Here is a 27,647-nt window from a genome sequence, read left to right on the forward strand (position 1 = left end):
GTATCATAAAAATTGGTTTAAATTTTCGTATGGTAGAGCGGATGAAAAAATCTTATAACTGTATATAAACGTTGCAGAATTGTTTTCAGGAGACTCCAAATCGTACAGAAAATTTTCTAATTCATTTCCTCCGTATAACTCTTCAATATATTCCACCCATCTATCGACTTTACCTTTCGTATTATATATAGGTGTACCATCTTTGTTTAACACATTATTAGATTTTAATTTATGTACCCCAAAATTTTCCTTAACTTTCCTGTATGCTCCGTCTATTTTACCAATGTTCATATCTCTTTCCACTTCTGAACACTTTTCTTTAATCCACTCTTCTTTCGTCAGTTTGCACTTCCTGTTTATAGCATTTCTTAATTGCCGATAGTTCCTTTTACTTTCTTCATCACTAGCATTCTTATATTTTCTACGTTCATCCATCAGCTGCAATATATCGTCTGAAACCCAAGGTTTTCTACCAGTTCTCTTTATTCCGCCTAAGTTCGCTTCTGCTGATTTAAGAATTTCCTTTTTAACATTCTCCCATTCTTCTTCTACATTTTCTATCTTATCTTTTTTACTCAGACCTCTAGCGATGTCCTCCTCAAAAATCTTCTTTACCTCCTCTTCCTCAAGCTTCTCTAAATTCCACCGATTCATCTGACACCTTTTCTTCAGGTTTTTAAACCCCAATCTACATTTCATTATCACCAAATTATGGTCGCTATCAATGTCTGCTCCAGGGTAAGTTTTGCAGTCCACGAGTTGATTTCTAAATCTTTGCTTAACCATGATATAATCTATCTGATACCTTGCAGTATCGCCTGGCTTTTTCCAAGTGTATATTCTTCTATTATGATTTTTAAATTGGGTGTTGGCAATTACTAAATTATACTTCGTGCAAAACTCTATAAGTCGGTCCCCTCTTTCATTCCTTTTGCCCAGCCCGTATTCACCCACTATATTTCCTTCCTTGCCTTTTCCAATGCTTGCATTCCAATCTCCAACTATTATTAAATTTTCATCTCCTTTTACGTGTTTAATTGCTTCATCAATCTCTTCGTATACACATTCTACCTCATCATCATCATGGGCGCTTGTAGGCATATAGACGTTAACAATCGTTGTCGGTTTAGGTTTTGAATTTATCCTTATTACAATGACTCTATCGCTATGCGTCTTGAAATACTCCACTCTCCTCCCTATTTTCTTGTTCATCACGAACCTACTCCTGCCTGCCCATTATTTGACGCTGAGTTAATTACTCTAAAGTCACCCGACCAAAAGTCGCCTTCCTCTTCCCACCGAACCTCACTAATTCCTACTATATCCACGTTTACCCTATCCATTTCCCTTTTTAAATTCTCTAGCCTACCAACCTTTTTTAAGCTTCTAACATTCCACGCTCCGACTCGTAGAATGTTATTTTTTACTTTTCTGGTGACCCCTTCCTTAGTAGTCCCCACCCGAACGGGGGACTATTTTACCTCCGGAATATTTTACCAAGGAAGGCGCCTCCATTATTGCTTTTGAAAATGCAGAGCCACATTTTCTTGGAAAAAAAAACAGCTGTAGTTTTCCATTGCTTTCAGCTGCGCAGTACTCAGAGGACTGAATGATGTTGATATGGCCGTTTAAGTCATTGTGACTTGCGCCCCTAACAACTACTGAAAGAGCTGCTGCCCTCTTTCAGGAATCATTCCTTAGTCTGGCTCTCAACAGATACCTCTCCGATATGGTTGCACCTTCGGTCCAGCTACTCTGTATCCCTGAGCACTCAAGCCCCCTCACCAACGGCAAGGTCTCATGATTCATAGAGGAGGATATATATATATGTTAATAAAAACATTAATACTATGAAGGCCTGAGGATTGTTGTACATAACTCATATACATGATAGTTCTGTAACATACAAGACACTCTAGATTTTCAAAGACCACAAACAGTATCCTGGAAATTGAAAGGTGAGAAAAAAGGATAAAATGCCAATGGCCAGAAAATTTTTAATTAATTAAATCATTGAAGTTAAAAAAAAATACACCTAATATCATTTAAATTTAAAAAAAATATATATATAATAAAGTAATCATGATCATTAATTTAATAATATCATTTTTAATACTGGTAAATCATTAAATATGAACATAAATTAATTAATCGTTATAATCATTATTTGATTCACTCTTCCAAATTTCAAAGTTTAATAATGTTGGATGCAATTTCTATATGGGTGAGCCCTTTCAGATCAAATGCTGCTGGTATTTACAGACTATTTTGATCATAGCATTTAATGTTACATACTAAAGAAGAAAATAATGGAGAATAAGTACACATAAATTTTATATAAAATGTATTCTATTTCAGATTAGATGCTGTTAAATTTAACTTTTGTGTTAATATGAATCTTTTTCAAGTTCTTTGTTATTTAAATTTCATTATCTGTCACAATAAATTATATTAACAGTTTTCAATTAAAACTTAAATTATTACAACAGCAATCTAATACAACTTTATGAATTCATAAAACTGAGGAATCTTAGTTTTATATTAAACAAAAACCAAAGAAAGCTTATTTAAAATATCATCAACTTATTACAATATACTTTTTGATTCTAAAATAAATTATATTTTTTATTCAAACATATATAGTCTAAAATTAACTACTAATAATTTTATATTTCATTTTTTCATAATTTTTTTGTCACATTTCTCTTCTTTTTTTTAAATATGAGAGTATATGCCTGAATAAGTTGCATTGATATGGACTTATAAGCTAGTTTATGTATGTTAGAAATATAACTTTTATTACATCTTAAAATTATTTTTGGCCATAATTTAAAGATACAAGCAACAAAAGAATAACTGCAGTACAAAATAAATAAAATCTAAGAATGGAGCTGAGTAACTATAAATTAAAATGTTTGAATTTTAAATAAAAAATAAGAAAAACTATTTAGAAACAGTTGACTTGATTGATGGATACAAACATTATAAATGGAACTGTGTTAAACAAACTGATACAAACATTGTGACAGTTTATGTTACATTTTAACTATTCTACTATTCTCTAAAGTATTGTGTACTTAGAAACAATAACATGAAATAATTTCTTTCAATACAACATAATTTTAATAAAATAATCAATTATTATTAAACAGCCTATAATGATTATCAATCAGAGCACCTTAAGTTTACATCATTACCAGAAGAAGTAAGTCGACCTAAAATGAATGCAAGATCTTCAATCTTGAATATTAATTATAAAAATTGTTATTTTAAGCATGGGTTCCATTCAACAGTGTTGTTTTCTGGTGCTTAAAAGTTAATTATTTAATGGAGTAATTATTTACTACCAAATCAGAATTGATGTGGTGTAATGTTATTCAACAAGGCTAAAAGAAAATTATAGCTTACCAGTTAAAAAAATACAGGAACTGTGATACTCCTTGTTCTATGGGATCAGAAATTAGGCCATAGTTGGGATAAAATACACAAATATTTGACGCAAATTTCAAATTTGTAGTCAATGAGTTTTCAAAATATTTGGCAAATCAAAATAATATTGAATATCCCCAGCCCTAAATTTGATCAACTTAAATTAAAACTTTAGAACTTTAAATAATTTATTAAGTATTTTCATCTTAACAAAGCTCGGTTTTCTACAACCACTATACAAAATTAATGTCAAAAACTACCCCTCCCTCTTTTTAATTTTTTCACAATTTAGCCATCAATGTCCCACAAGTAGAATTTTTTTGAGTCTTTAGAAGAATTTTGTCGAGCCAATCTGGAAATATTAATCAAATCACAAACCAACACACCCATGTAAATACATGTTACAGAAATTTCTACAATTTTTTGTGTTTTCTTTTTGGTAGTCTTGAAAAATTAACGTTTACCAAAAACCTTGATGTAAAAAATTTGGCTATTCATTCCCTTTATATTATGCTACTTCATCAGTAGTAGAGTTATAGTCGGAAAAGTGAAAAAAAATGTATCAAAATTAAATTGTAGGTATTGTGCTAAATAAAAAAAAAAATTGAATAAACCAAATTTCACATTCAGCTAGAGGTGCATAGATTACATGCACACACTACTCAACATCAGAATTTTCCAACCTTCCCAACTCATAGATACAGGACACATAACCTGTCTATATAAAAATATTTACCATAACATGTAAAAGTCATAAACTCAACATGATTTAGCAATATGCGATTTACAAATAAACAAAGTTGTATAACAGAAACAACATACTGAATGAATGAACACAACATAAATAAGAAAGAAAAAAAATACAGTATATGACCACATACTGAATACGTTTCCATCTCTTAACATGCATCATCAGATATTCCTTAAAAGAATCTTATGGAAGCATATTTTCAAGTGACAGAAAGTTGTTTAACTTATCAATTCATTTAATTGTATTTTAAATTGTACATCCAAACATAGGAAATATAGGCGCTGCTTCCAATGATCAAGCTTAATCTCTTAAAAGCATTCTACTTCGCAGAATAAAACACACAGGAAGAATTTTTTGTTATTACAAAATATTTTTACCATCAGATTTCAATAAATTAGAGCCTAGGTGAGTGATTAAAAATGTTATTTTCATTCATTGTCAAGTGCTAGTTTTTACAGCTTACTCTATCAAATCTTTTATAATTGTTTGAACATTGCAGAATCAACATGTATGTTATAAATATATTTTTATAACAAATTTCATAGTTATATAAAAGATATTTTTTTTTTTATTTTAACTGAATTCTACCCATAAAAACTAGTACAGTTTTCCTTTCCAACTTGTTTCCACCTTTTCTTTTACAACTTGCCTTATTGAGAATTATATGAGTATGATTTGGACATATATTTTAAACTGTAATAGAAAACTGTTCATATTACTTTAAAAAAATTTAATAATTACAAAGTAAATATTTGGAGAAATTCTCAGATCAGAGAAGAAATTTGATCAGATTTTTCAGTTTAAAATTCCTAAAGCAATGTTCATTATAAATAATAAAATTATAATCAAGATACAATATACCAAGATAATAATTATCATCTACTTATACAAATTAAATTCTGTGTCTTTTCCAAAAATAAATTAAAATAAAGATATGTTATTTGTTTCAGGGAGATGTAAATTGTTTGAAATGTTTCCAAGTGATGCTATAATTAAGAGCAATCCTATGTTGGATAATACAATTTTACGTAAGTGTGTATTATGTTTAATTTCTTGACTCACGAAAAAACAAAACAGATAGGTGTAGTGCAGAATTTATAAATTTTAATTGCCTTTTAGAAATACCTTGAACAAGAAACAACAGTAACTCCTTAAAATATCCATAATCTCATTAACATTGTATACATAGCTTCCAATAAATCTGGAAGGGATATACAAAAAAAAAAGATTCAAACAAAGATTGTTACAAAATCAGAGAATTCCGTCTTTAATCAAAATAAATTTTCATCAAATATCCAATGAAGATGTCAAAAAACCTAGTTATATCATAGTCTAGAAATAAAGCAGAGGGTAACAGCATACCATCAAAACTAAATCAACCACCTTTTTTTATCATACCAGCAACATAAGAACATCTAAACTAAACATCTAAATGGATTGAAATTATTAATTTATACGTACAAAGTTGGAAGGAAGAATATAATACATAGCCAGCTACAAGGCAGTTTCCCCAACATGCAAATGTAAATTCTATGACAGGTAGAAAATATTGGTTTAGCAATCAACTGATACATCATTACTTCATGAAGATGATTTTGTTAGGAAGCTGGAGTTTTATGAGGAATTAAATTAATTATTCATTGTAAAATAAATCATCATTTCTTAAGCTCAGTGATAAAGTCTGATGAAGCATATTTTAAGATTGAATGATCAAGTAATCACTCTTAATGTGGAATTACAAAAAATAAATGTTGAGATCTTATTTCTTCAACTGAAACAGAATTCACATCTTAAAATTTTACATGAGTAAGATATTGTTATTGTTATCACAAACATACATCATTATCCCAAACCATTTAACTATTCTATGTTTGGCAGCAAAATAGGGCATCTCCTCACTGTGCTCTTCAACTTAGAAACTACCTCAATCAAACCTTTTCTTGACTGGACCGGATACCAAGGAACAATTAATTAATGAATGGCTACACCATTTTTTGCTCTGAGAAATTTTCATAGACATGGTATTTTCTTCAAATCCAAATGGCTGAACCTCTTCATAATCTCAACTGAAAAACTTGATTTATTTTAAAAATAAGGCTGAAGTCTTATTGGAAAAAATGTGTAATTCAGTGGGTTGTGAATTATGGGTAATCAATGGGTGGTGTAAACACCACTTGTAAATAAATATAAACACCACTTTAACCTGTATATAGTACAGGTTAACTCTAGTTTACAGTGAAATAAATAGCACAGATAGGAATTAAATACCTTTTTATTAACAATTATATATATTACTTGACAGCAACAGTCAAACAAAAGTTGTATTAGGCAATGTTATTATGTAGTACTTTTCATTAATCTATTACTAACGCTATTATTACTCAAATGTACAGAGTGTGAATTTAAAGTTATGGTGTTGTGCTGTAGCTACTGAAACAACACAGAAGTATGCAATAAGAAAAATTAATACAATAATATGGCCAAATTATCACCCAGCCAATATGGTTACTTTCACGTTAATCTTAAAACGATAAAAATTAAATTGATTCATTTTAAAATTATTCATTCAACATGAATTTTCCTACAGAATGATGTTGGACTTATATGATAGCAATTACAGGTACTATATATCTAACTCCGAGTGCTGACACCTCGGATCAAAAGTATAACTTCAGTATAACAGATGAATGATACACTAATCCATCGGATGAAATTAATGTGGTAATTACCTTTAATTAAAAATCTGAATAAAAAGTAAACATGTTATACCATGAAGATGTTAGTAAAAATTGGAATTCTTGTTAAAGAAAAATGTATTATAATAAACAGATTTAAGATCCCAGGCAAAGTAGTTAACTTTTTCCTTCAGTATCCCAGCCTAGAGTATCTCAGGGAAGGTTTAATTACTGAGCATTAATTAACCTATTACTACCATTTTTATTTTTAAGTTCTAATTAACAATACTTCCTAGCCTGGTGATAATGGAATGTAATAATCTACAGGTACACTTACTAACTGGATGCAGGTGCAAGTGGACTCTTTTCCAAAAAGTTATCTGGACACTTATGGAATATCATAAAAATCTATCAATATAAATTACTCAAGTTGAAAAATATTAATGTGTGCCTTACATAGTTAACTTTATATTGCTAGAAATTGTTAGTAATAATCTAAGGAGTAAATGCATTTTAAGCAGTCCAGATTTTCTCAATTAATAAATGATATTGAATAAGATATAGAAAAAATTGCTTTATTGGCAATTCTACAATGAAGTCTTCAGCCAGAAAATGTCAAGTAAATATTTCAACAATGAAATAGGAATTGTATCCACAGTCATTTAACTAAGAACTGTTTTGTTAAAAGTGACCATAAAATCCTTCTTACTCGACATTCTTTATTTATGATTACCGTTCTTACTTTATGATACATAAATAAATTTATTGATTAAAAAGATTATTTCAATTAATATATTTTGATGCAATACTTGTAACAATATACCGCAATCCACTACTTGCAAAATATTATTCCTATTATTGTTGCATTGTTGTTTTTGTTTTCATCTTTTATGTTTCTTTATTCTACTTACAGATTATACAAGGACAGAAATGATATTCTCTGTAATAAGTTTATTATTAATAATGATGGGATTTTTCTTTTCATTCTATACATTTCGCAATCCAAGGTACATGTTTAAACGACTAGCTGGTGGTATTCATTTTATAACTTGTAAGTATTATTTCAACCGGTTTAAAACTAATAATTCTAAAAAACTCTTTTTACAAAAATTTTACATTTAAATTTTATGAATGAATAATATTTTAAATGTGAAATGAAAATTAGCATAATAATCATTTTAAAATTAAAAATTACTCAGTAATAAGCTTACTTAAGTAAATAAATAGAAATCTTTTATTTTGATCAGTACATAATACTTTATACAGATCATGTTAAGATGGGTAGATATGTGTAGTATTCTATAGATAAAAAAAGTAACTGCCAAAGACTTTACCTGGCGGGATCATAGGAAATAGAGATAAAAACTTGGATCACAGCAGCCCTTCACAAAATACACAATTATAATTTTAAAATAGATATTAATTATTTAAAATCTAAACACATGAAAAAATTTTAACATAAATACATGATGGTACTCAATATAAAAAATAAGTATAAAATATTTCATAATTCAAAAGTCATTTATGAAAATTATTTGGATTCATATTTATTTACAAGTTGAACAGAATGCAGATTTAGGTTTTTATATTTTTTATTTAGTATTTGAAAATTCATCGACCACGTGTTATGTTTCTGTAAAAGAAAATCTTTTAATTATATTTTAAATATAATGGTGGGAAAATTTTGTAAGTAGTTAAGTAAGTTATTAAAAAATGGTAATGGAAACAGAATAAGGCCCTTTTCTCAAAAGCAGAAGTATTATATTGAGTTAACATGAAAAAATTTATTTTCTCTGGTTTGATTGACATTTTAAGATTAAATGACTATTCTTTTTAACAAAGATTGCGCATCTATAAATACAAACATTTTTAATTTTCTAAATATGGTTTACGTAATTCATACTGATGGGCTCCAGATAATGACCTGACAGCCCATATTTGTATCTTAAAAATTTCTTCAAACTTTTTAAGGAAGCCCGAATAGTTTATGTTAAACTTCACATAATAAATATTAAATAATGTTCATTATATTTAATAATGATAAGTTTAACATTTTATTAAAGCACTTCAAAGGAAAACAGGAAGTTTGATGTTGTTCCAAAAGAAATCAATTTGATCATGTGAGAATTCCAATTAAATCTGTTTTCTAATAAAGCAGCCAGGAAATCCATAATAATAATTAACAAATAATAATAATAATAAATAATATACAGTACTAATAATTAATCCATATACAAGGAATTTTTTATTTCTATGTTGTAGCTGCACTGCTTGAACACACCCATAATGCAAGTTGTCTGTCTAATCTGAGATTATTTTTAATTGTTTCTCTTCTGACCATACCGACTCTGTATGACAAATATAAATATAATAGAGCTGTTGTAATGTCTTAAATTATTTCCATGTTTTTATATTGTATATATCATGTTTTTATATATCCATCTTTTTTATATTTAATAATGTCATAATATCTTAAATAATTTCATATTAAATAGTCATAATTAGCTATTTCATGAATGTATCTTGGTAGAATAACAAAATTGTAGAAATGGTTTATTATTCATTATCAAAAACAGTAGAAATAAGGTATCAGGAAGTGTCCTTACTACAAATAAGAACAATCTTCTTTTTTTTTACTGACATTTTAAAACCCCTGATTAAATATTTTACAAACTCCATCATTTATGGGATTACATAACATTATATTATTGCACCAGTCTGTAAAGGTTATTTGAGGTAAAAAAACAACTTATATCCATAACATATTATGTTATTTCTACCTGAATTAAATTATCCCAACAAACACAATATATATATTAATTTCTTGCTGAATATTACTATTCTGTTAATGGCCCATAAACTGTACCTGTCAGATATTTCAATAATTCTATTTCAACTGCTTCAAATATCAATTTTTCTGACCCATTAATTAAGGCCCAACATTTCAAATCATGTAACAAAACAGATCTAAGAGGGTGTAAAGTTTCAAAATATATCGTTTTACACTTTAGAGACTAATTTTTTCCTTTATATATAGGTCACTTAATTCTTAATGACTAAAGTTTTGGGTATTTATAATCTTTTAACATTTTTATACAAAAAGAATCCACAGTTTTTAGATCCATTTAGAATCATCAAATATGATAGCATGAAATATACTATTAGATCTGTTTCTGACAGAAGTGAATTGGCATACGTCATGCTGAATATATACTTAAATATTAATGTTACGAAAATATAAAGTGGGGAATTTTTTTGTTTATTTCTATGTTGTGGCTACATTTCTTGACCACACCCATTCTGAAAGTTGTCTCTGTAATTTGTGGTTATTTTTCTTTGGTTATTTATGAGTAGTAATTTTCATGTTATAAATAGTGTTTTGTGTAAGTTTATTCCACTTTTTATTAAAAAATCATATTTTCATAACTTTTGTCCTGTGTGTCTAAAATAATGGACATAACTCCAAGAAAGTGTAAAAAATTGTTTTTCTTCTGAGCATATCAACTCTTTCTATATGACACAACTACAAATAACTACTGAGTGTAGTGTTGCACTTGGAATAGTGAATAGTATCTTAAAATGATTTAAAGACATTGGTTTCTTTTCACCTCAAAGGAAATGTAAATGTGGCTGTAAAAGAAAAACTATTCCCAACACAGGATTGGTTATTAGCAAGAAAAAGTAAACGTGACCCAAAATTATTTGCTGCAGACCAAATTGAGAATTAGCAGCCAGTGGAACAGATTTACACATGACAACTGTTAGATGACGACTTTTGCAGCTGGATGGAAAGCTTGTCAGCTAGCTAAAAAGCAGTTACATTCATATGTTTAGGAGCAAAGAGTTCCATATATTAGAAAAGCATCAGATGAAAATACATTATTGGCTCATACACAACTTTCACTTAAACCTCCCCAGAAAAAAAATGTCTTGGAATTGTTTCACATTTGATTGTCCTTGTTCATTACTTCCAGTAGATGGTATGTTGAAAAGGTTGTGATACAACTTCAAAAAAGAAACTCTCACAAGGTAACAGAATGTTTCAGTAAGATCATACCATACTGCCAAAAAAGCGGACAAATTTATCAAAGAACAAAATTAAAGTGTTTCCATGGCAGGCAACTGGCCAGATATAAACCAGATTGAAAATCTTTGAGTAATAGTAAAAACAATGTCTTTCAAAACTGAATTGTACAACAAAAACTGCCCTCATTAAGCAACAATATTGATATGATTTTATGATGAAGAAATTTTAAAAAAATGAGTAGTGTGCTTGTTGATTCGATGCCAAATTGTGTACATGAAGTGATTAAGAATATAAGAGGAAATTTTAATTACTAGATATTCACAAATTCTACAGGTATGATTTTTTTCTAAATAAAGTTATCTTTTATTAAATAATATCTGTGTTCGGATTAATTTGCATGCTAATGAATACTCCTGTTATAATACAGTCTTATACTCTTTAATGACATCAAATGAAAGTTGAAGAAGTAGCTTAATGAGAAGAATGTGAAAAATATTTGTAACCAACTTATTAAAATATAAAATTTGGTAAATTAATTGATGATTTTAGAATTTTTCGTTTGTACCTCAAATTAAATGTAAATCAGAATGTTTCTTAACTAACTATCCCACCAAAACTATCCTCTTTTTACATAATTATTATATCTTAAATTAAATTTTTGTTTATTCTCCAATTCACTTATAAGAAACTTTAAAACTAAATCATTAAAGCTGTTTCTATTTTTTTCAGGAAATAGATAGTACACAAGTGCTAATTAAGCAGGCATTACAGCATTCATTTAAACTATATTTTAGATTAGTTAAACCTTACTTGTACAAAAATCTTGATATATATTTACCAGGTGAGAAACTTAAAATTGAACCACTACAGACTAAACAAAATTGTAGGCATGTAACATTTTATGAATTAAATGAAAAAATGAAAACATAAATTAAATTCTGTATTTGCATCTACAAAAGTTTACATATTTACCATATTTAAAAAAAAATTCAAAGTAAGCAATATATTTTATGTGCTCAAGTGTTCATATTGAGAGTCAGCTAATGCAAAATATTGTCAATACCCTTTCAACAAAAAATCTACAGATCTCTTTATTTAATGTTTACCTTCATTTCATTGAGAGTGTGGGAATTTGATTCCTAAACTCTATCCTTCAAACAGTCCCAAAGGAAAGAATTGCAACTAGACAAATTTGGAGAACATGGATGCCAAAGCACTCGCCTGACAGTTTGTTCTCTTGTAAAAACCGCATGAATGCATGCTAGTAAATCTTTGTTTGTGACTTGTTACTCTATGTTGTAGGAAGATATCACATTCTTTTTCACAGCACAGTTTTAAAATTGTGCAGCACACTTTTAATATCATACACCAATTTTCTCATTGTGAACTGGACACTCAAACATCTGGTGAAGATTTTCAGTCATAAAATACCTAGTGTTGTAAATTAACATGCCCAGATAAAAGAAATCATGCCTCATCTGAATTAAATACAGCATCAGGTCTATCTGTCCTTCAACAATGTTTTTGGGAAGTCAGTCGCATTAAGACATTTTGGTTTGTTTGTTCTCTTAAGTTACTGCAAAGTTGCTCACGATATTGTTTCAAATTTAAATCATGAAGAATCTTTACAACAAGATGTGTATTTTACACCTCTGTTATGATAACTTATATATGAATTTTTTTCAGATCCACAGAAATTCTTTTTCCGTTATAGAATCTGTTGTAGTCTCTGGAACCTGATGGAAGGTTGCCTATTTTCTGTTGCATTTGAAACCAACTCAAGATGGCATTTTTTAACCAAATCATGTCTGCTAATCTTTACTGGGATACTGGCATTTAGAAATTTTTCCATAATTTTTTACGGGTTTTTAGAAAGAATCCAGAATTCACATAAGCTTTCATTAGCATTGTTTTCCTCTATCAAATAAAGCATTTTAAAAAAGATAACTGCAGAGAAAGAGACTATATTGAATGGAACATGCATGAACAGTTTACAGCTGACAATAATAGATAAGAGTAGTAACATACACAACTAATAATGGCAGTAGCAGGAACATTAGCATCATTAAAGACAGTACTCAAACAACTGCAATTTGAGCCGATTTGGTTTGGTTTTAAATTCTTCACCTGGTATATCAAATTAACTAACTAGTAGTATCAACAAACAATTAACTATTATTTTAATGAAAGTAATGATGAAACATTAAGATTTCCAACATATTTTATTTATCTTTCTGGTAAACATAATCTCCTAATTTCTTTTTTAAGGTAAAAAATAAAATTTATAGCATATGAAAAATGCCAAGCTAACCCAGATTCAAATCTGGAACTTACTGAATAAAAGGTAGACAAATAGACATAACCATTCCTGTATGGAGGTTGTTAATATGTAAATATTATCAAAATTTGTAAATAAATAAATTTTAAAAAAGTGTTATATATAGTTCTTAAGCCTAACCTACCTTTGTTAATGTCATGAAAGATTATTAATAATTCAAAAATTATTTTTAGGTTTATCAGTAATGGTGGTCATAGAAGTTTTAATGAGTTCAATTGTCTATGAGAAAGAGCATCTTCCAGTGGTACACCCAAAGAAAGCTGATTATTATTATGGCTACTCATTTTACCTAGCATGTTTAGTTTTCATTTGCAATTTATTGGCTGGCATCGTATTCTTTTGGTATTCAAAGAAACGTAAAGGTAATAAAGCACCTACAGATGAAATAGCCATGGCTGATGAACCGACCATAATTGGTCGGTAAATTTAATATTAAATATAACTAATACACTCATTAAAAAAAAAAAGAAAGAAAAATTTATTGTCATGATACTATAAACCTATGTTAGTAATATAATTGTCAGATGTCCCTCAATATTCCCAGTGTGTTCATTTCTCTTTTACAGATTTTAATTAAGTTTATGTAGTGTAGAATTTTTATAATAATTTAAGAATTCAGAATTCTATTTTTTTCCTCAACTTTTTAATATATCTATAATTATGTAAATGTAAGAAACTATCTTTACTAATTATAAGACCCCCTATTTTTATCTAGGTCCACAATTTGAAAATAATGAAGGTTTCCGGTATAGAATTAACATGAATTATGCTATTCTACTTAGTATTTAATCAGACTTTGACTGGTAAATGAAAAAAGTAATTGCAAAATAATTGAGAAAAGAAAAGGTGTGCATATAATTTGTATTCTGTAAAAAAATACTATTATAAAAGTAATTATTAGTAATTTAATTTAAAGTTTTCAAAGTAAATTTTTGCCAATGAAATCATTGAAGTTTATTTATTAATTATTTTTTGCAGTTATTAGTTTTATGATGATTTTGATATCTGGATAAATCATTGATTTATTTTTAAACTGAGCAAAGTTCATATTGCTGGACATTACAAGTCTACAACTAATGTAATCCTTTTTTACTATCAAATATTATATCACCAAGAATTCTAATGTAAATAATGGCCTTAAGTGAATATAGATTAATGTTAAATAGTTTTTATATATAGCCTGTATAGAAAATGTGCATTAGAGGATAATTTATATATCCTCTATAATTCGTCAGATGAAAAATGTTTATGTCTGACTGATCATAGCTACTTTATTTACCAACAATTTGGCTGAAATATTTGAAAGGATATCAAATTAATTCATGTCACATCTTAGGTGCACAGCCCATGCAGGGCCCTGGCCTGAGCCCACTGGACTGCTCTAGTATTTAACTCGTCATCACAGATCAGCTGATTTCATAATCAAGAGTTCAAAGGTTCAAATCCTAGTTACTACTACATCATGGATACCGATGTTCTTTGGTGGTTGGGTTTTAATTAACTACATATATCAAGAATGGTCGACCTGATACTGTATAAGGCAGTATAAGACAGTTATTTACATCATCCTCTGAAGTAATACCTTACAGCGGTTCTGGAGGCTAAACAGGAAAAAAGAGGACCCTGGCTTCACCTTTCTTTGAATGTCTCTGCCTGATGTTCATCAATAAAGGTTGTTTTTAATCATTTTCATTACATTTTGACTTTAATTAAGATTCAATGCATTCTAAACCTGTTGTTTATTCTGCACAAAGCAGCAGTGTATTTTGCAGTCTAGACCCATCAAAATTACACCTTGAGGATCACTTGATTTTATGTACAGGTTTTCCCCCCCCAACCTTCAGAGAAGCAACTCTTATGTACAAGCCAGCCATACCACTTTGGATCAGCCCTGACTATATTATTTCCCCAACCCCATCATAACTGGAAAGTATTTGCCATGTGGAGGGGAGACACCTGATTGAGGACTAGAAACATCTCACAGTACTGTTCTACACTGTTTGCCTTATATTTCTTTCATCTCTCTTTTTTCTGTTTAGCCTCCGAAACCACCGTACGGTATTGCTTCAGAGGATGAATGATGAATGAATGATATGTATGAATGTAAACATGTAAACGAAGTGTAATCTTGTACAGCCTCTGGTTAATTGAAACCAACCACCCCAAAGAACACCAGTATCACGGTCTAGTATTCAAATCTATATAAAAGTGACTGCCTTACTAGGATTTGAATCTTAGAATGCTTGACTTCAAAATCAATTGATATGCAATAACGAGTTCACCACTAGACCAACCTGCTGGGTTATATTTCTTATGTCTGTGTTATATAATACTATCTGCAATAACAATATTTAAAATTGCACATGTCAGTGTTACTTTCTTTAAGAGTAATTATATTCATTATAAAATTAGTTCCAGTAGTGGACAGAAAGATGCTATAATTTGTAAGATTCATTATTATCTGCATTTTAGTAAGCTTAACATCCTGACTTCCAATAGTATGTTCTGTCGATGAGTCTTATATATACATACACACATAGACTAAAACATATATTGTTATTAATTATACTTTCCCAAATAAAACAGCAGTTCAACAATATGCTGAATGGTTACAATCTAAGATATTGACTACATCACAATAAAATATATGATTTTAGTTACCACAGTTCTATTTTCAAAGGAAATAGGAAATATTTTCAAAGGAAAATATTTTTTTTTGTAAAAAAAAAAGACTGATATTATTTGATTATTTGTTTTTTTCTTAGTGTTTTATTTTGTTGTCGATACAAAACTTCAACCAAAACAGTAGGTAAATAAGATAGCTATAGCTAACCAAAGACATTAATCTCTTCTTCATTGAACACACCGAATTAGATAACGCTTAATTTTTTTATTTGAATATTTCAGAGAAATGAGGGGTCTTATATATGAATAAATATGGTAGTTAGTTAGTTAATTTCTTAATTAAATTTTTTTTAACATTAATTAGAACAAAATATTACATCTAATAATTTATTTTATTATTAATCTATAAATATTTTTGCATAAAAGTTTTCTTTATGATTTTATAACCATTTTTCATCTATATTTACATATACTTCATGTATGCACAAGTAACAAAATATTATAGATTTAGAAAATATATTTATTCATAAATGTATATATATAATTATATATGGTTTTTTATTTTAAATATTTATTTTGCTTTTCAGTTAAGATTAAAGTATAGTTTTATAAATCTCAAAAGACATTAATTACTTTTATACATATGATAATTTTAATGTAGAGCGTGTACATATTTATTCATAAGAAATGAACACTTCAGAAATTATTTTTCTTGAAAATGTAATACAGTGATACTTTTTGTTTTTAATTTTTTTAAATTATACAACAAAGATCTATAAGCAAAAGTAGATTAATAATGTTACATAGTATGATTATTTTTTATTTATTTTTTTAAGGGGTAAAATAAATTATATAAACATCATTACTCAGTTCAAAGATTATAACTATTTCTTTATTATCTATTTTATTACTGTGGAGTAATACGGTTTTACTCCCACTGCTAATTTGAAAAGTGTATAAAACATACTATTTCAAAACAGAAAGATAATGCATTAATTCGTTGCGTTAAACTATTTGTCTCAGTCTTTCTTGAGGCTGTATTGTATGTAAAGCATCAAAAGGAATCAATAGTAATAGTCATAAGTTCTTTCTTTGACAGTAATGAAATCCACTAAACAGCAATTCTCTGTGGTGAATATATATCATTTGCACTTTGGTGAGCTTGATGGGACTAATGTAAAATCATTTATTTGGCTTGGTCAAGAAGGCAATGGTATCTTGCTACATGGCATAGCAGTAATTCTGGTATGGTAAGGCTATTATTTTTGAGAATAGTACATCATTTTAAAGAATGGCCAGAACTAATTTTTGATTCTGGTCAGGTTGATGATCAGCCGTTATCATTATATTTTTAGTGCTAAACATGCATATTATATACATGGGTTTTAATCATTTATATAATAAAATTATATGTTTACATGCAATGAAGGTAGTGAACATGCAATGAACATTTTACTTATCTTTTTTGTGTACTGCATTAACTACGTATGATACTATAATTACATAAAGCAATGAAATTCATTATATCTAATCGTCATAATTTAACTGCATGTATGAATTTATATATATATATATACATAAATCCTGTTTTTGTGTAAAACAATAAAACTAGATAAAATAAAATAAGTTAGCAGAACTAAAGTACATACATAATAATTTAATTATACTGAACAAAATAACAGTAAAAAACTGTCAATAGTTAAAATTAAATGTTACATTGAACTTGAAGACTCAGTTCAATTTTTCACACTGACAAAATAAATTCGTCAAGTTAAGTTTTTAAAATATGAAATCCCCTGATGATCTTTGTTTGTAAAATCACAAATAGTTGCCAGTTTCATCCTCTCAGTTTACAGACAGACTGCATGCAAACTAGCCAGCCAGATGTTCGTATGATGAACATGCTGGCTCTAATTCATTTAACCTCAGATTCAAACCCTGGCAACAGTATAATGTTTTTCACCCATCATTTCAAATCATATCAATAATGGAAAAACCCTCACTGTAATAAAAACTGAATAAAGTTTGTAAGTAAAGGCACTTAATACTTTACTAATGCCATTAGTTTTCAGTAAAATAAACTGTGAAATTTTAAGAAGCCAAAATACAGTTACTGCATATTTATTTTTTGTTACATAACTACTGACCAGTGATACCTAATGAATGTATTTGCAAACACGAATTTGTACACAGAGCTTTTTCAGGCTCTCTTAATTAAATAATGGCTGTCCACATCCTGTCAATTTATTAAATGTTGAAAGCATGTTTAATCCAAAATCCAAAATGCGCTGTTAATGCTTAACTCTTCAAGAATAGATATCATACTTTCTATGATTTTATTGTTTTATATATTTTAACAATATTAATATTCATTGCATCAGCAATGGGAAGAAGCATTTTGACAGTTTCTTTGAGGAACGGTTTTTTCATTTTTTTTCGGAGTAGGTTGCAGGCCTGTTATTACTGGATCTGAGCTAAGCAACAATCTACATATAACATCTAGATTGCAGAATTCTCTGCTGAACTTACAAGCAAAATCTTGATGGTACAAGCGAAAGTGTTTTTTTTTAGCCTCAGCACAGCAGCCTCTTCTGACATCATTGCTATGGGTAATAAAGCTTTTCAATGATGATAGATCCATGGATTAATATTTTATGAAGAGTAGGTATAAAAAAAGTAAGACTTCATGAATATAATTTCACATACAACTTCACCATACCTAAACAAAAGGCTTTGAATTTATCAGTGTCTATTTTATGGTCATTAGATATAGCCTCTAAAATGGTTTTTGACAATGTATAATGTATAATCTATGCCAGTTATTGCCGCTGATAGCTCACAATCCATAAAAGATCTTCTACTCATGTTTCCATCATTGTTATTTCAAAGTCCTGCTTTAGGAACAGTACTATTAAAGCCAATTGTGTTTTAAATTCCTCTTGTATCTCCATTTTTCTTTGTTGAATGATTTGCTTATCACTTTGAGTTCTTATTTGCCATTTTATTACTAGCAATGTATATGTAAGATAAAGCAATCCTTCAAACAATCTTATTTTGGCATGGAGTATCAATAAGCCAAATTTAAAAAAATCTTCATTTATCTGCTTTGTCATTGTTGAATTATTAAAATCCTCGAATGATGTTCCGCAGATGTAGCATTTCATCTCGGCATTGCATACTTTATTGACAACCATTGTCAGCATCATGACATGTTTTACCAAAAATGTTTTGTTTGTTAGTGTGATTCCAACTTGTTAGTGTAAGTTGATTGCAATGAACTTATTTTATTTTCTACATAACTAATTCTTCTTTCATAATATTTGTTTCTTTTACAAATCTTATTCAAATTGGTCTGCAAAATCGTGGAGATGAAGGCAATGGATTTCACTGCATCACTAGGGATATTTGAAATATCACTTCCAGCAGTAAAAGTTTCTTAGCCACTTAAAAAAGGGAAGGATTTAAAAAAATGTACTTCAGAAAGATTCAATGGTTAGGTTTTTAAAAAATAAAGGTTAACGTACAAGCCCCAGTAACTAATAAGCAAGACTTGAGCCATCAGACTTTTGAGACAGAAACACATAATTAATTAATTAACATAAAATAGATTTACAAAGTCAGCTATAATTATATGGTAATCATTTCAAACCATTTTATTATTTCTTTCATTGTCTTAGTTCAAGCTCCACTCCATTTTGCCAGAAACATGATCATATATGTGTATATAAATATTTACTTATTTGTTGTGTCACTTATTATTGATGTATCAATTTTAATAACACCTTAATAATTATGCAATTTTTGTGATATTTATTTTAAAACTTTAGTAGATGTTTCTGAGGAAATAAAAAGGACTTTCTCTTTTAGTTTTTCAGACAAAAAATTATTTTACACATTGAAATTAATTTTAATATTTATTTCTTTTCAAAAGATATAATATTAAAAAAGCTTATTAATATTTTAGGTTTATCTTTTAATTATATTAAGATAATTAAAAAAATAATAATTTCTTATTACATAGTTTTATTTTATAATTTTATAAATTGCTGTATTGTATAATATTTTATTGCTCCAAATAAATTGATCGTGTTTTTACCCTAAAACTATTTTTCATATTTCTTATTCTTCACTTTTTATGTTGGGTAAATGTTTTGCTGAAGCATGATTATTTGATTTATATACTTGTACATGGTGTTTTGGATGTCAGTGTTAAAGGTTTGTTATTCATTAAATACAAAAATTAATAGACAGTTCTTTTCTTCATTTTTATATTTTCATAAAATGGCAAGATATTTTCCAATGTACTACAAGTTTTGACCAGTTCGTTTCTCTTCTCAGAAACATATGCTGCTAACTAATGTTCAGTTCTTTACCCTTCACCACTTTCTGTTTTTTTTCTTCACCACCAATATTTAATAAAAATGTATGCTAAAAAAAAAATTTTACATGCCATAATTATATAAGACACATTTAAAAAAACTAAACATAATGAATAATAGTTTTAGATCATAATGAATTTTAGATTATATTTAATGATTTTCATAACTTTAATAATTCAATCAATGATTGAGAATGAATGAACAAAAGGAGAAAAGATGGAGTCAATTGTAATTTGGTGAAAATTGTACATGTCAAAGTTATTTTAGTGCAGTTCTCACAAATTTTGGCTTGATGAGGGGGTTTTTTATGCATGCCTGAATTCAGTAAGTGTAGATAAAGCATGCATACAAAGCTAGTTACTCATGATTGGACATATTATCATTTTCACACAAAAATAAATTTTATAAACTACTATTTTGTTAATAATCTACCCAGCAATCATTTGTTATTTATCATTTGTTAATTATTGATACTACTCATCTCAACTTCGCATTCAATAGAGCTGCAGGCTGGTGTATAAAAAATACAGACTGGTACATAGAATTCATCTCATTAAGTAAAAATAAAATATTTTGGTAGGAATAAAAAAAGAAAAAGTAAAAAAAAAATTTTTTTACTCAAGGATGAATTTTAACTATCATCATATAAATATTCTCATTTTTCTTGATTTCTATCTAAATGAAACAGAACTAATGTAGTAGAAGCTTCTTGATTATCCAATTGTGAATAAATAAGTAAGTAGTATAATGCAAAATATCAAACCACAATACCATGAAAATTAAAAAAAAAATAAATGTTTAAAGTTACATGTATTTCACAAAATATTTATTAATTATAAAAAAAAGTTATTGCCTTTTAATCTAATACTTAATATAATTAGTATAAGCAAAATACGTCAAAGTTTTGTAAAATATTTTAATGTTTATGTATACAAAGATAAGTGTATTGTAATATTTAAAGTACAGGGTACATCAATGAAGTAAGAAATTTAAAAATACTGATTTTTAAATAAGATTTTATTTTGAGATGAATGTTTCAATAGTTTTTTGTTAAATAAGACATGGCATTTTATTTTTTTTAAATAATGCTTGAAAGGTGGATGGTAGATGGTCCTCGCCAATTGTGACACAGATTATTGATTCATAGAATTCACACAGATTCTATTGCAGAATAACCTTCTATGTATAGTTACTGCAGAGTCATCATTTTTATAAAGTGGTTTAACACAGAATAACATGATATGAACTTGAAAACTGTTCCCTATTTACTAAATGGCATTAAGTGACTGGCAATTTATCATTAAATTCAGCGTCTTCATCTAAACTTCAAATGAAGAAATTTAATTAGCATTTCAAAATTTAATTAGAAAAACTCATAAAATTTCAAATGTAATAATTCTTTCTTTAAATAATACAAATTAAAATAGTATTTTACTCAAATTTGAGCATTAGCATGATGAATTTAAATATAAATTAGTAAATGTGCAAAATAATTATTGAAATAAATTTAAAAAATAGGTTATGCTCAAAAACAGTTTGAAGTTTACTTGCAATCTAAAACTGTATGATCATTCTGATCATTGAACAGCCAACATCAATAGTAGGCCCAGATCAGATAATAGATAAACTGGGCATTTGCCCAGAGCAGCAGATTTTAGATAACAGCAAAAATAGTAGTAGAGAAAAAACAAGCTAAATAAAAAACTATAAAACATGAACATGTTGTACATTTTCAACATACTGCAGATGCTTAGGAAGTTAGACAGACCATCCTTCAATGTGTTAAATGAAATCACTTGGGAGCAGCATGCATTCTGAGAGCTTGAATAGAATCCCTGAAATTGGTAATAAATGAATTGAAGGGCTTAAACCTGTCTTTGTCGACAAACATTGATGCTTTCAAGTGCAATTTCGCAAATATATTTTTTTGCGTGCATGTAGTTTCAGGAAAAACTATTATTTTTATGACCGATGGGTGGAAATGTAATTTGAAATAAGGACATTCAGAAAATTACAACAAATCCGTCATTGTTTATTTTGATGATTTACAAAAATGAGTTTTGTTTTAAAGAACTTATAAGAGATTTTGTAGGAAAAAGTGAGGAGAAAATTGTGTTAGAATTCAAATCAATTAAAAGATTTTTTTATTATTATTTGTAATCATACATTTTTTAAAACCAATTTATTTTCTTTCATGTTTTAATTATGAATATTATCTGTTATACTTTATTGAAATGAAAATTTTAAATATGTGTTGTATTTTTTGATATTATTTTTTATATAAATATATTTTATTTTAAATAATGTTTTTACTTTTTAAAAATATCTACAAAAATTCGCTGTCAAAAATTATGTTTCAAAATAATAATATGTAAAGGATGGTGAAAATAATTTTTGCCCAGGGCAGCAAAAAAGCTGGATCGGGGGCCTGATAAGTAGACACATAGTAGTCATTAATATCGGTAAAGAAGAATCATCATTCTCATTAAACAGAATTTTTTAAAATAATTTTTAAGCACAACCTATTTTTGTTATTTTGTAATTTATAACAAATTTAAATTTATGTATTTCCCATGTTCTAAAAAATTAAATTTTGATGTAATATTCATATAAAATTAATTTAAAGAGAATTCTGATTATGAATTTTGGGAAATAATTGTATGACAATGTGTTATTATATCAAAATGGGAAAAAGTGTTATTTCTTTTAAATAGTTGCAAAACAAAACAGTAGTTTAATATTGGGTGTTTCCACATTACTAAAGTTTCTAGATACTTTATTTATTTTAGGTATAAAGATATTTTCTGACAAAATTCTTCACTACATGAAGAGTTCACTTTTTTCACTTTTCACTATATGTATTTCATTTGCTGTATTGTTATATTTTTAGGTTTAAAGTTATTGTAAAATATTGGCATGTATGCATGTATGTGTATAAGGGTATGTACATAATATGTAAGATTATAATATAAACATTAAAATAGTAACAAATGTAAACTAAAAAGACAGATTTTATTAGTGTAATATATGTTGATGAATTTATGTTTATGTTAAGTGTATTTGTGTTACTTGTGTACTTTTATAGTGTTAAATTATGTGTATGTGTGTGTAAATTTTATGTAAATGTACTAAATTAATATTTTATTATAAATTAAATTTATTATAAATTACTTATAATTTACAAACTTAAATTTGTCTAGTAAATGTAAGAATTTTCAATTTCATAGGAAGAATTAATTTTGTGTCATTTAATTAATTTACAATTAGACCAAGCTGGTCTAGTGGTTAACTCATCGCAAACCAGTTGTTTAGCAGCTGATTTTTGGTGTCAAAGATTCTGAAGTTCAAATGCTACTTAGTTAGTTGCGTTTATACAGATTTGAATACTAGTTAGTAAATACCAGTGTGCTTTGGTGGTTGGGGTTCAATTAACCACAAATCTCAGGATTGGTCAGCCTGAGTCTGTACAAAATTACACCTTATTTCTTGTCATACATATAGCCTCATCTCATTGGGCCATGGAGAGGGATTTCTTATTGTTCAGTTGAATAGATTGCAACATACACAATTACCTTCAGGCCACAGAATTTGAACAGAAAAAGAATTATTGTAAAATTACTAAATTTACTAAAGACAATGAAAGTTTTGCCTACTACATTAAGATAACACATAAATTGAATTTAAAAGAAGAGCATTTTGTTACTAAGATTCATTCTTATCTGACATATATCCCAAAAGTCAGGGAAAATCACATTTCCAGCTCTAGATAAATGATACCAACCTTTAGACATGAATTACATTAATTAAACTATTAAATTGAACAAAAAAGACATGAATTAGAATTAATCAAATTAACATAATAAATATATTATCACTAGAGATCAAGGCAGTTTACTGGATGCTTTATCTTTTGAATGAAATAAATATACAATCTTTGTTACTATTAATTTAATAAGTACATCAGAGACTTTCATTATCAGCATTTTTATAAGCATTCAATAGACACTGATTAATCATATTTTTAGATTAATTCATTATTACTCTTAAGTATTAATTAATATATTAGTATTTCTAGATCCTTTCATAAAACAAAAGTTGACATAGTTTAAGATTAATTTCAGTAAAATTCTGGATTCTAAACTTTTTTTCATTAAATTCATTATTTCCATCTCTTTTTTTAAAATAAATTATATGCTATAAATGATATTTTCAGAAATTAATTGAATTAACTAAAACAAAAGTAGTTTAAATCACATAAAATATTATGGCTTAGGATCAGTTTTTATATTAGATTTTGGTAAATAAATATGTTACTCCAACGAGTATGTAACAGTTAAATATTACTTTGATGTTACACACTGATACATATACTACTCCAGAAATAAAAAAAATGGAACTGCCTTGTAACTTACCTGTAAAATGGAAACCAAGTGAAAACCTTGATCAGAACAGCATCACAAAATTTAAAACTAATAATAAAAAATGGCATGACAGTAAAATCACTTAAAATAAAATAAATTGTACATTATTTTATAAGAAATTTACAAACCCAATCGATTATTCAACAAGTCCAGTATTATTTTATGTAAAACACAGTAACCCTACTTATCAAACAAAAATGTAATTTATAAAAGTATATAGATATTACAATAATGATATAATAACATATCTAAAACTGGAAGATAAATAAATTAAAGATTGCATAATCAAATTAAATGTCAAAATAGATAAATTAAATACTTTAAATATTATATTATATTACATTTAGGCTGATTTACATTTTGATTGAGGCTGATTTTACATTTAGGCCTGAGCAGTATAAGTGATAAAGAGCATGATATTTTAATGAACATAATTGCTGATGTTAAATGATGGTGAGATAGACACAGCTGTTAATTCTAAAGTATTATATTCCTTGTGTAGTTGGTTTGAATGATGCTTCAACTTGATTCAACATTAACAGTTTGTGATCACTGCCCAAAAACAGTAACATTATTAAAATACAAAGGATGAGGATGAATATCCTTGAATTTAACCAGTAATAATCTGCCTTCAACTTTTAGGGCTACTTGGATGTAGATTATATGTTTGTTCATCCATCAAAAATGATGTAAAAATTCCTTACTCATCACTAAAAAATAAGGTACTGCGAACAGGAAAACCCAAAGTCATCTGAACCATATATTTTAAAAAATATAAATTACGTCTAAATCTTGTAAAAGTACAAATGTGCCAATTTTTGAATATTATTTTGCTATAAAGTAAACAGCAACATCAGATTTCTGTGCCAGCATGTTTTCTGAGTAAAGAAATAATAGTTTATGGCTAAACATCATAATACGATTTGCTTTCAGTTGTTGAAGACTTGCTTAAATACCATTGATCACAAGGTCTTAAACAATCAGGTATTCTTTGAAGCTGTAAGTCTTGATTTCAAATTTAAATAAATGTTTAATTGTTAATGTTCACACTTTTTTTTTTTGAGTTTAATCATATATTTTGAAATTAAGATAAATATTATATTTAAAATATTAATAATTTACTAAATTTTGGTTCATTAAATTACTTTTTACAAAAAAAATATTTTCACATATTTTTATTCTAAGTTGCATGATAATAGAAAAACAAAGCTAAGCAATTATTGTGTTGTTGTATCGGGTAAATAACAGAATTTCATGATACATTTCATCTAAAAATTCATATTCTAACTATAATTTTCTTTGTTACTAACAATCACTATTTTTATTTATTTTATGCATTGCACAAACTTATGTTACTTAAATCATTGCAGCACATTTTATTAACAGATATACACTTAAAAAAAATCCATTAATGTATTCACATGATGAAAATAACAAAAAAAAAAATAAATAATGGTTAAAATAAATGATAGATAAATGAATGCATTATCCAGTGAAATCTCACTTCAGCCTTTATTTAGTCTTCAAACAGAATTGGTTGGGAAGTTTTGTAAGTTTTAGTCAATAATTATTAAATGATATAAGTAGAGTTGAACTTATGGCGTGATTTTATGATTAGAGGTATTATACAATAAATCATAATAGAGAATCAACCACTCAAGCCTATCATATGATTAAAAATCGTATTACATAAATAATGAAAACAGAGTGACTGTTGTTGAATTGCTAATATAAACATGCATATTATAATATTTTATGCTAATAAGATATTTAAAAATAACATATTAAAACAGATTTTAATAATTTTTTTTCTGTTAAATGTAATATTAATTCTTACAGTTATATTTTAATTTATGACATTAATTATAAACACATAATTTTTTAAAATAAAGTGTTTAATTAAAAATCATTTAACCTGTTTTAGATGAAGACTTTAACTTTATAGAATTAGAAACTGAAGAAGATAGGTGGATGAAATGTTTTTTCCAGAGAGGGTAAATAATTTAAAAAAAATTTTTTTTATAAAATATAATTTATTTATGTAAATCATATTATTTTATTAATCTAAAAGAATATTAAATTGCTAAAATAAATTAGATTTAGTTTGAAAAGGTCATATAATCAAACATAACAGCAATAATGGACATCTTAATACTTTTAATAACAATAATAATATTTTGTACAAAACAAAGATTGGTCTTAATGGGTTCAGTTGAATACTGTTGTTTTTCTATAAGATAGAATTCTCAAGAGTGTACACAATTTTATTTGTATCTAAGCTGATTACATAACATAATAATACAACTTCAAAATAACAATCACTTATGAAGAAGCATAAAGTACACGTTCCAAGCACAATAAAAAAAATGATAATATAATGAAAAAACAAAAGAAATAAAAAAAATTGAAATAGACCAAAGAAAAATAAAAATATCAAGTCGGTTGCAATAGAGGTTAATAAACAAGTATTTACTCTGTTAACCTGCATTAAATTATTTATAAAATTATTTAAATCATTTGCCATTATCTCACAAATTTACATGGATATTCTTATCTATTTTATAGTAGAATACCTTAAATAACATACACTCAAATAAACTACTCATTCGATTGTTTGACTCTCATAAGATATCCTTTTGATTTAATATATTTTCAATTATTTTTGACGATCTAATGATTTATTCATCACATCACTGGTCTTTGATTACCTTATGACAGTCACAAGAAAGTCATTCTTTAAAATGTCCCTCATACCATTGCTGCACTGTTTGTTAATTTAAAGACTTTGTCTCTTCAATATTGATGAATTGAATCCATTTCTCATCAACAGTATTGCTACTGGGGATTTTAATTCTCAAACAGTTACTTTTTGCAATGAAACTGTTCTTTCATTATTGTTTCTTAAGATAATGTTATGATTTTTTTCTGTTATTTAACCTACAATCATTGACTTCATTTGAAAATCATAAATACTAAAAATAGAAATTACAAATTTTATGTTA

The 27,647-nt window shown here is 27.3% G+C and overlaps 2 protein-coding genes across 9 annotated transcripts in view; one reads left to right on the plus strand and one right to left on the minus strand.

Annotated features, from left to right (window-relative positions):
• Positions 1 to 27,647, minus strand: part of LOC142331012 (putative prefoldin subunit 5) — a 122,359-nt gene that overhangs the window by 12,859 nt on the left and 81,853 nt on the right. The window contains exon 6 of one of the 8 annotated variants that reach the window (XM_075376579.1): positions 19,871 to 20,273. The exons of the other annotated variants lie outside the window; for them this stretch is intronic. The gene's annotated coding sequence lies outside the window, so the exon portion shown is untranslated. Of the gene's footprint in view, positions 1 to 19,870; positions 20,274 to 27,647 lie in introns of those variants that run through there. 8 annotated transcript variants of the gene reach the window in all.
• On the plus strand, positions 5,137 to 26,643 carry LOC142331627 (uncharacterized). Its single transcript, XM_075377654.1, has 4 exons — positions 5,137 to 5,208; positions 7,769 to 7,906; positions 13,394 to 13,582; positions 26,570 to 26,643. Exons 1-4 carry the CDS (start codon positions 5,151 to 5,153, stop codon positions 26,641 to 26,643), a joined length of 459 nt encoding a protein of 152 aa, XP_075233769.1. The 5' UTR covers positions 5,137 to 5,150.

The sequence above is a fragment of the Lycorma delicatula genome, chromosome 10, assembly GCF_047948215.1.
Source record: "Lycorma delicatula isolate Av1 chromosome 10, ASM4794821v1, whole genome shotgun sequence".
NCBI lineage: Eukaryota > Metazoa > Arthropoda > Insecta > Hemiptera > Fulgoridae > Lycorma > Lycorma delicatula.

Coding starts and splice junctions, on each gene's coding strand:
- LOC142331627 (XM_075377654.1), top strand. CDS start 5,151: ATGTTTCCAAGTGATGCTATAATTAAGAGCAATCCTATGTTGGATAAT. Junction 5,209..7,768: donor GTTGGATAATACAATTTTAC/GTAAGTGTGTAT, acceptor TTCTACTTACAG/ATTATACAAGGACAGAAATG. Junction 13,583..26,569: donor GTATTCAAAGAAACGTAAAG/GTAATAAAGCAC, acceptor AACCTGTTTTAG/ATGAAGACTTTAACTTTATA.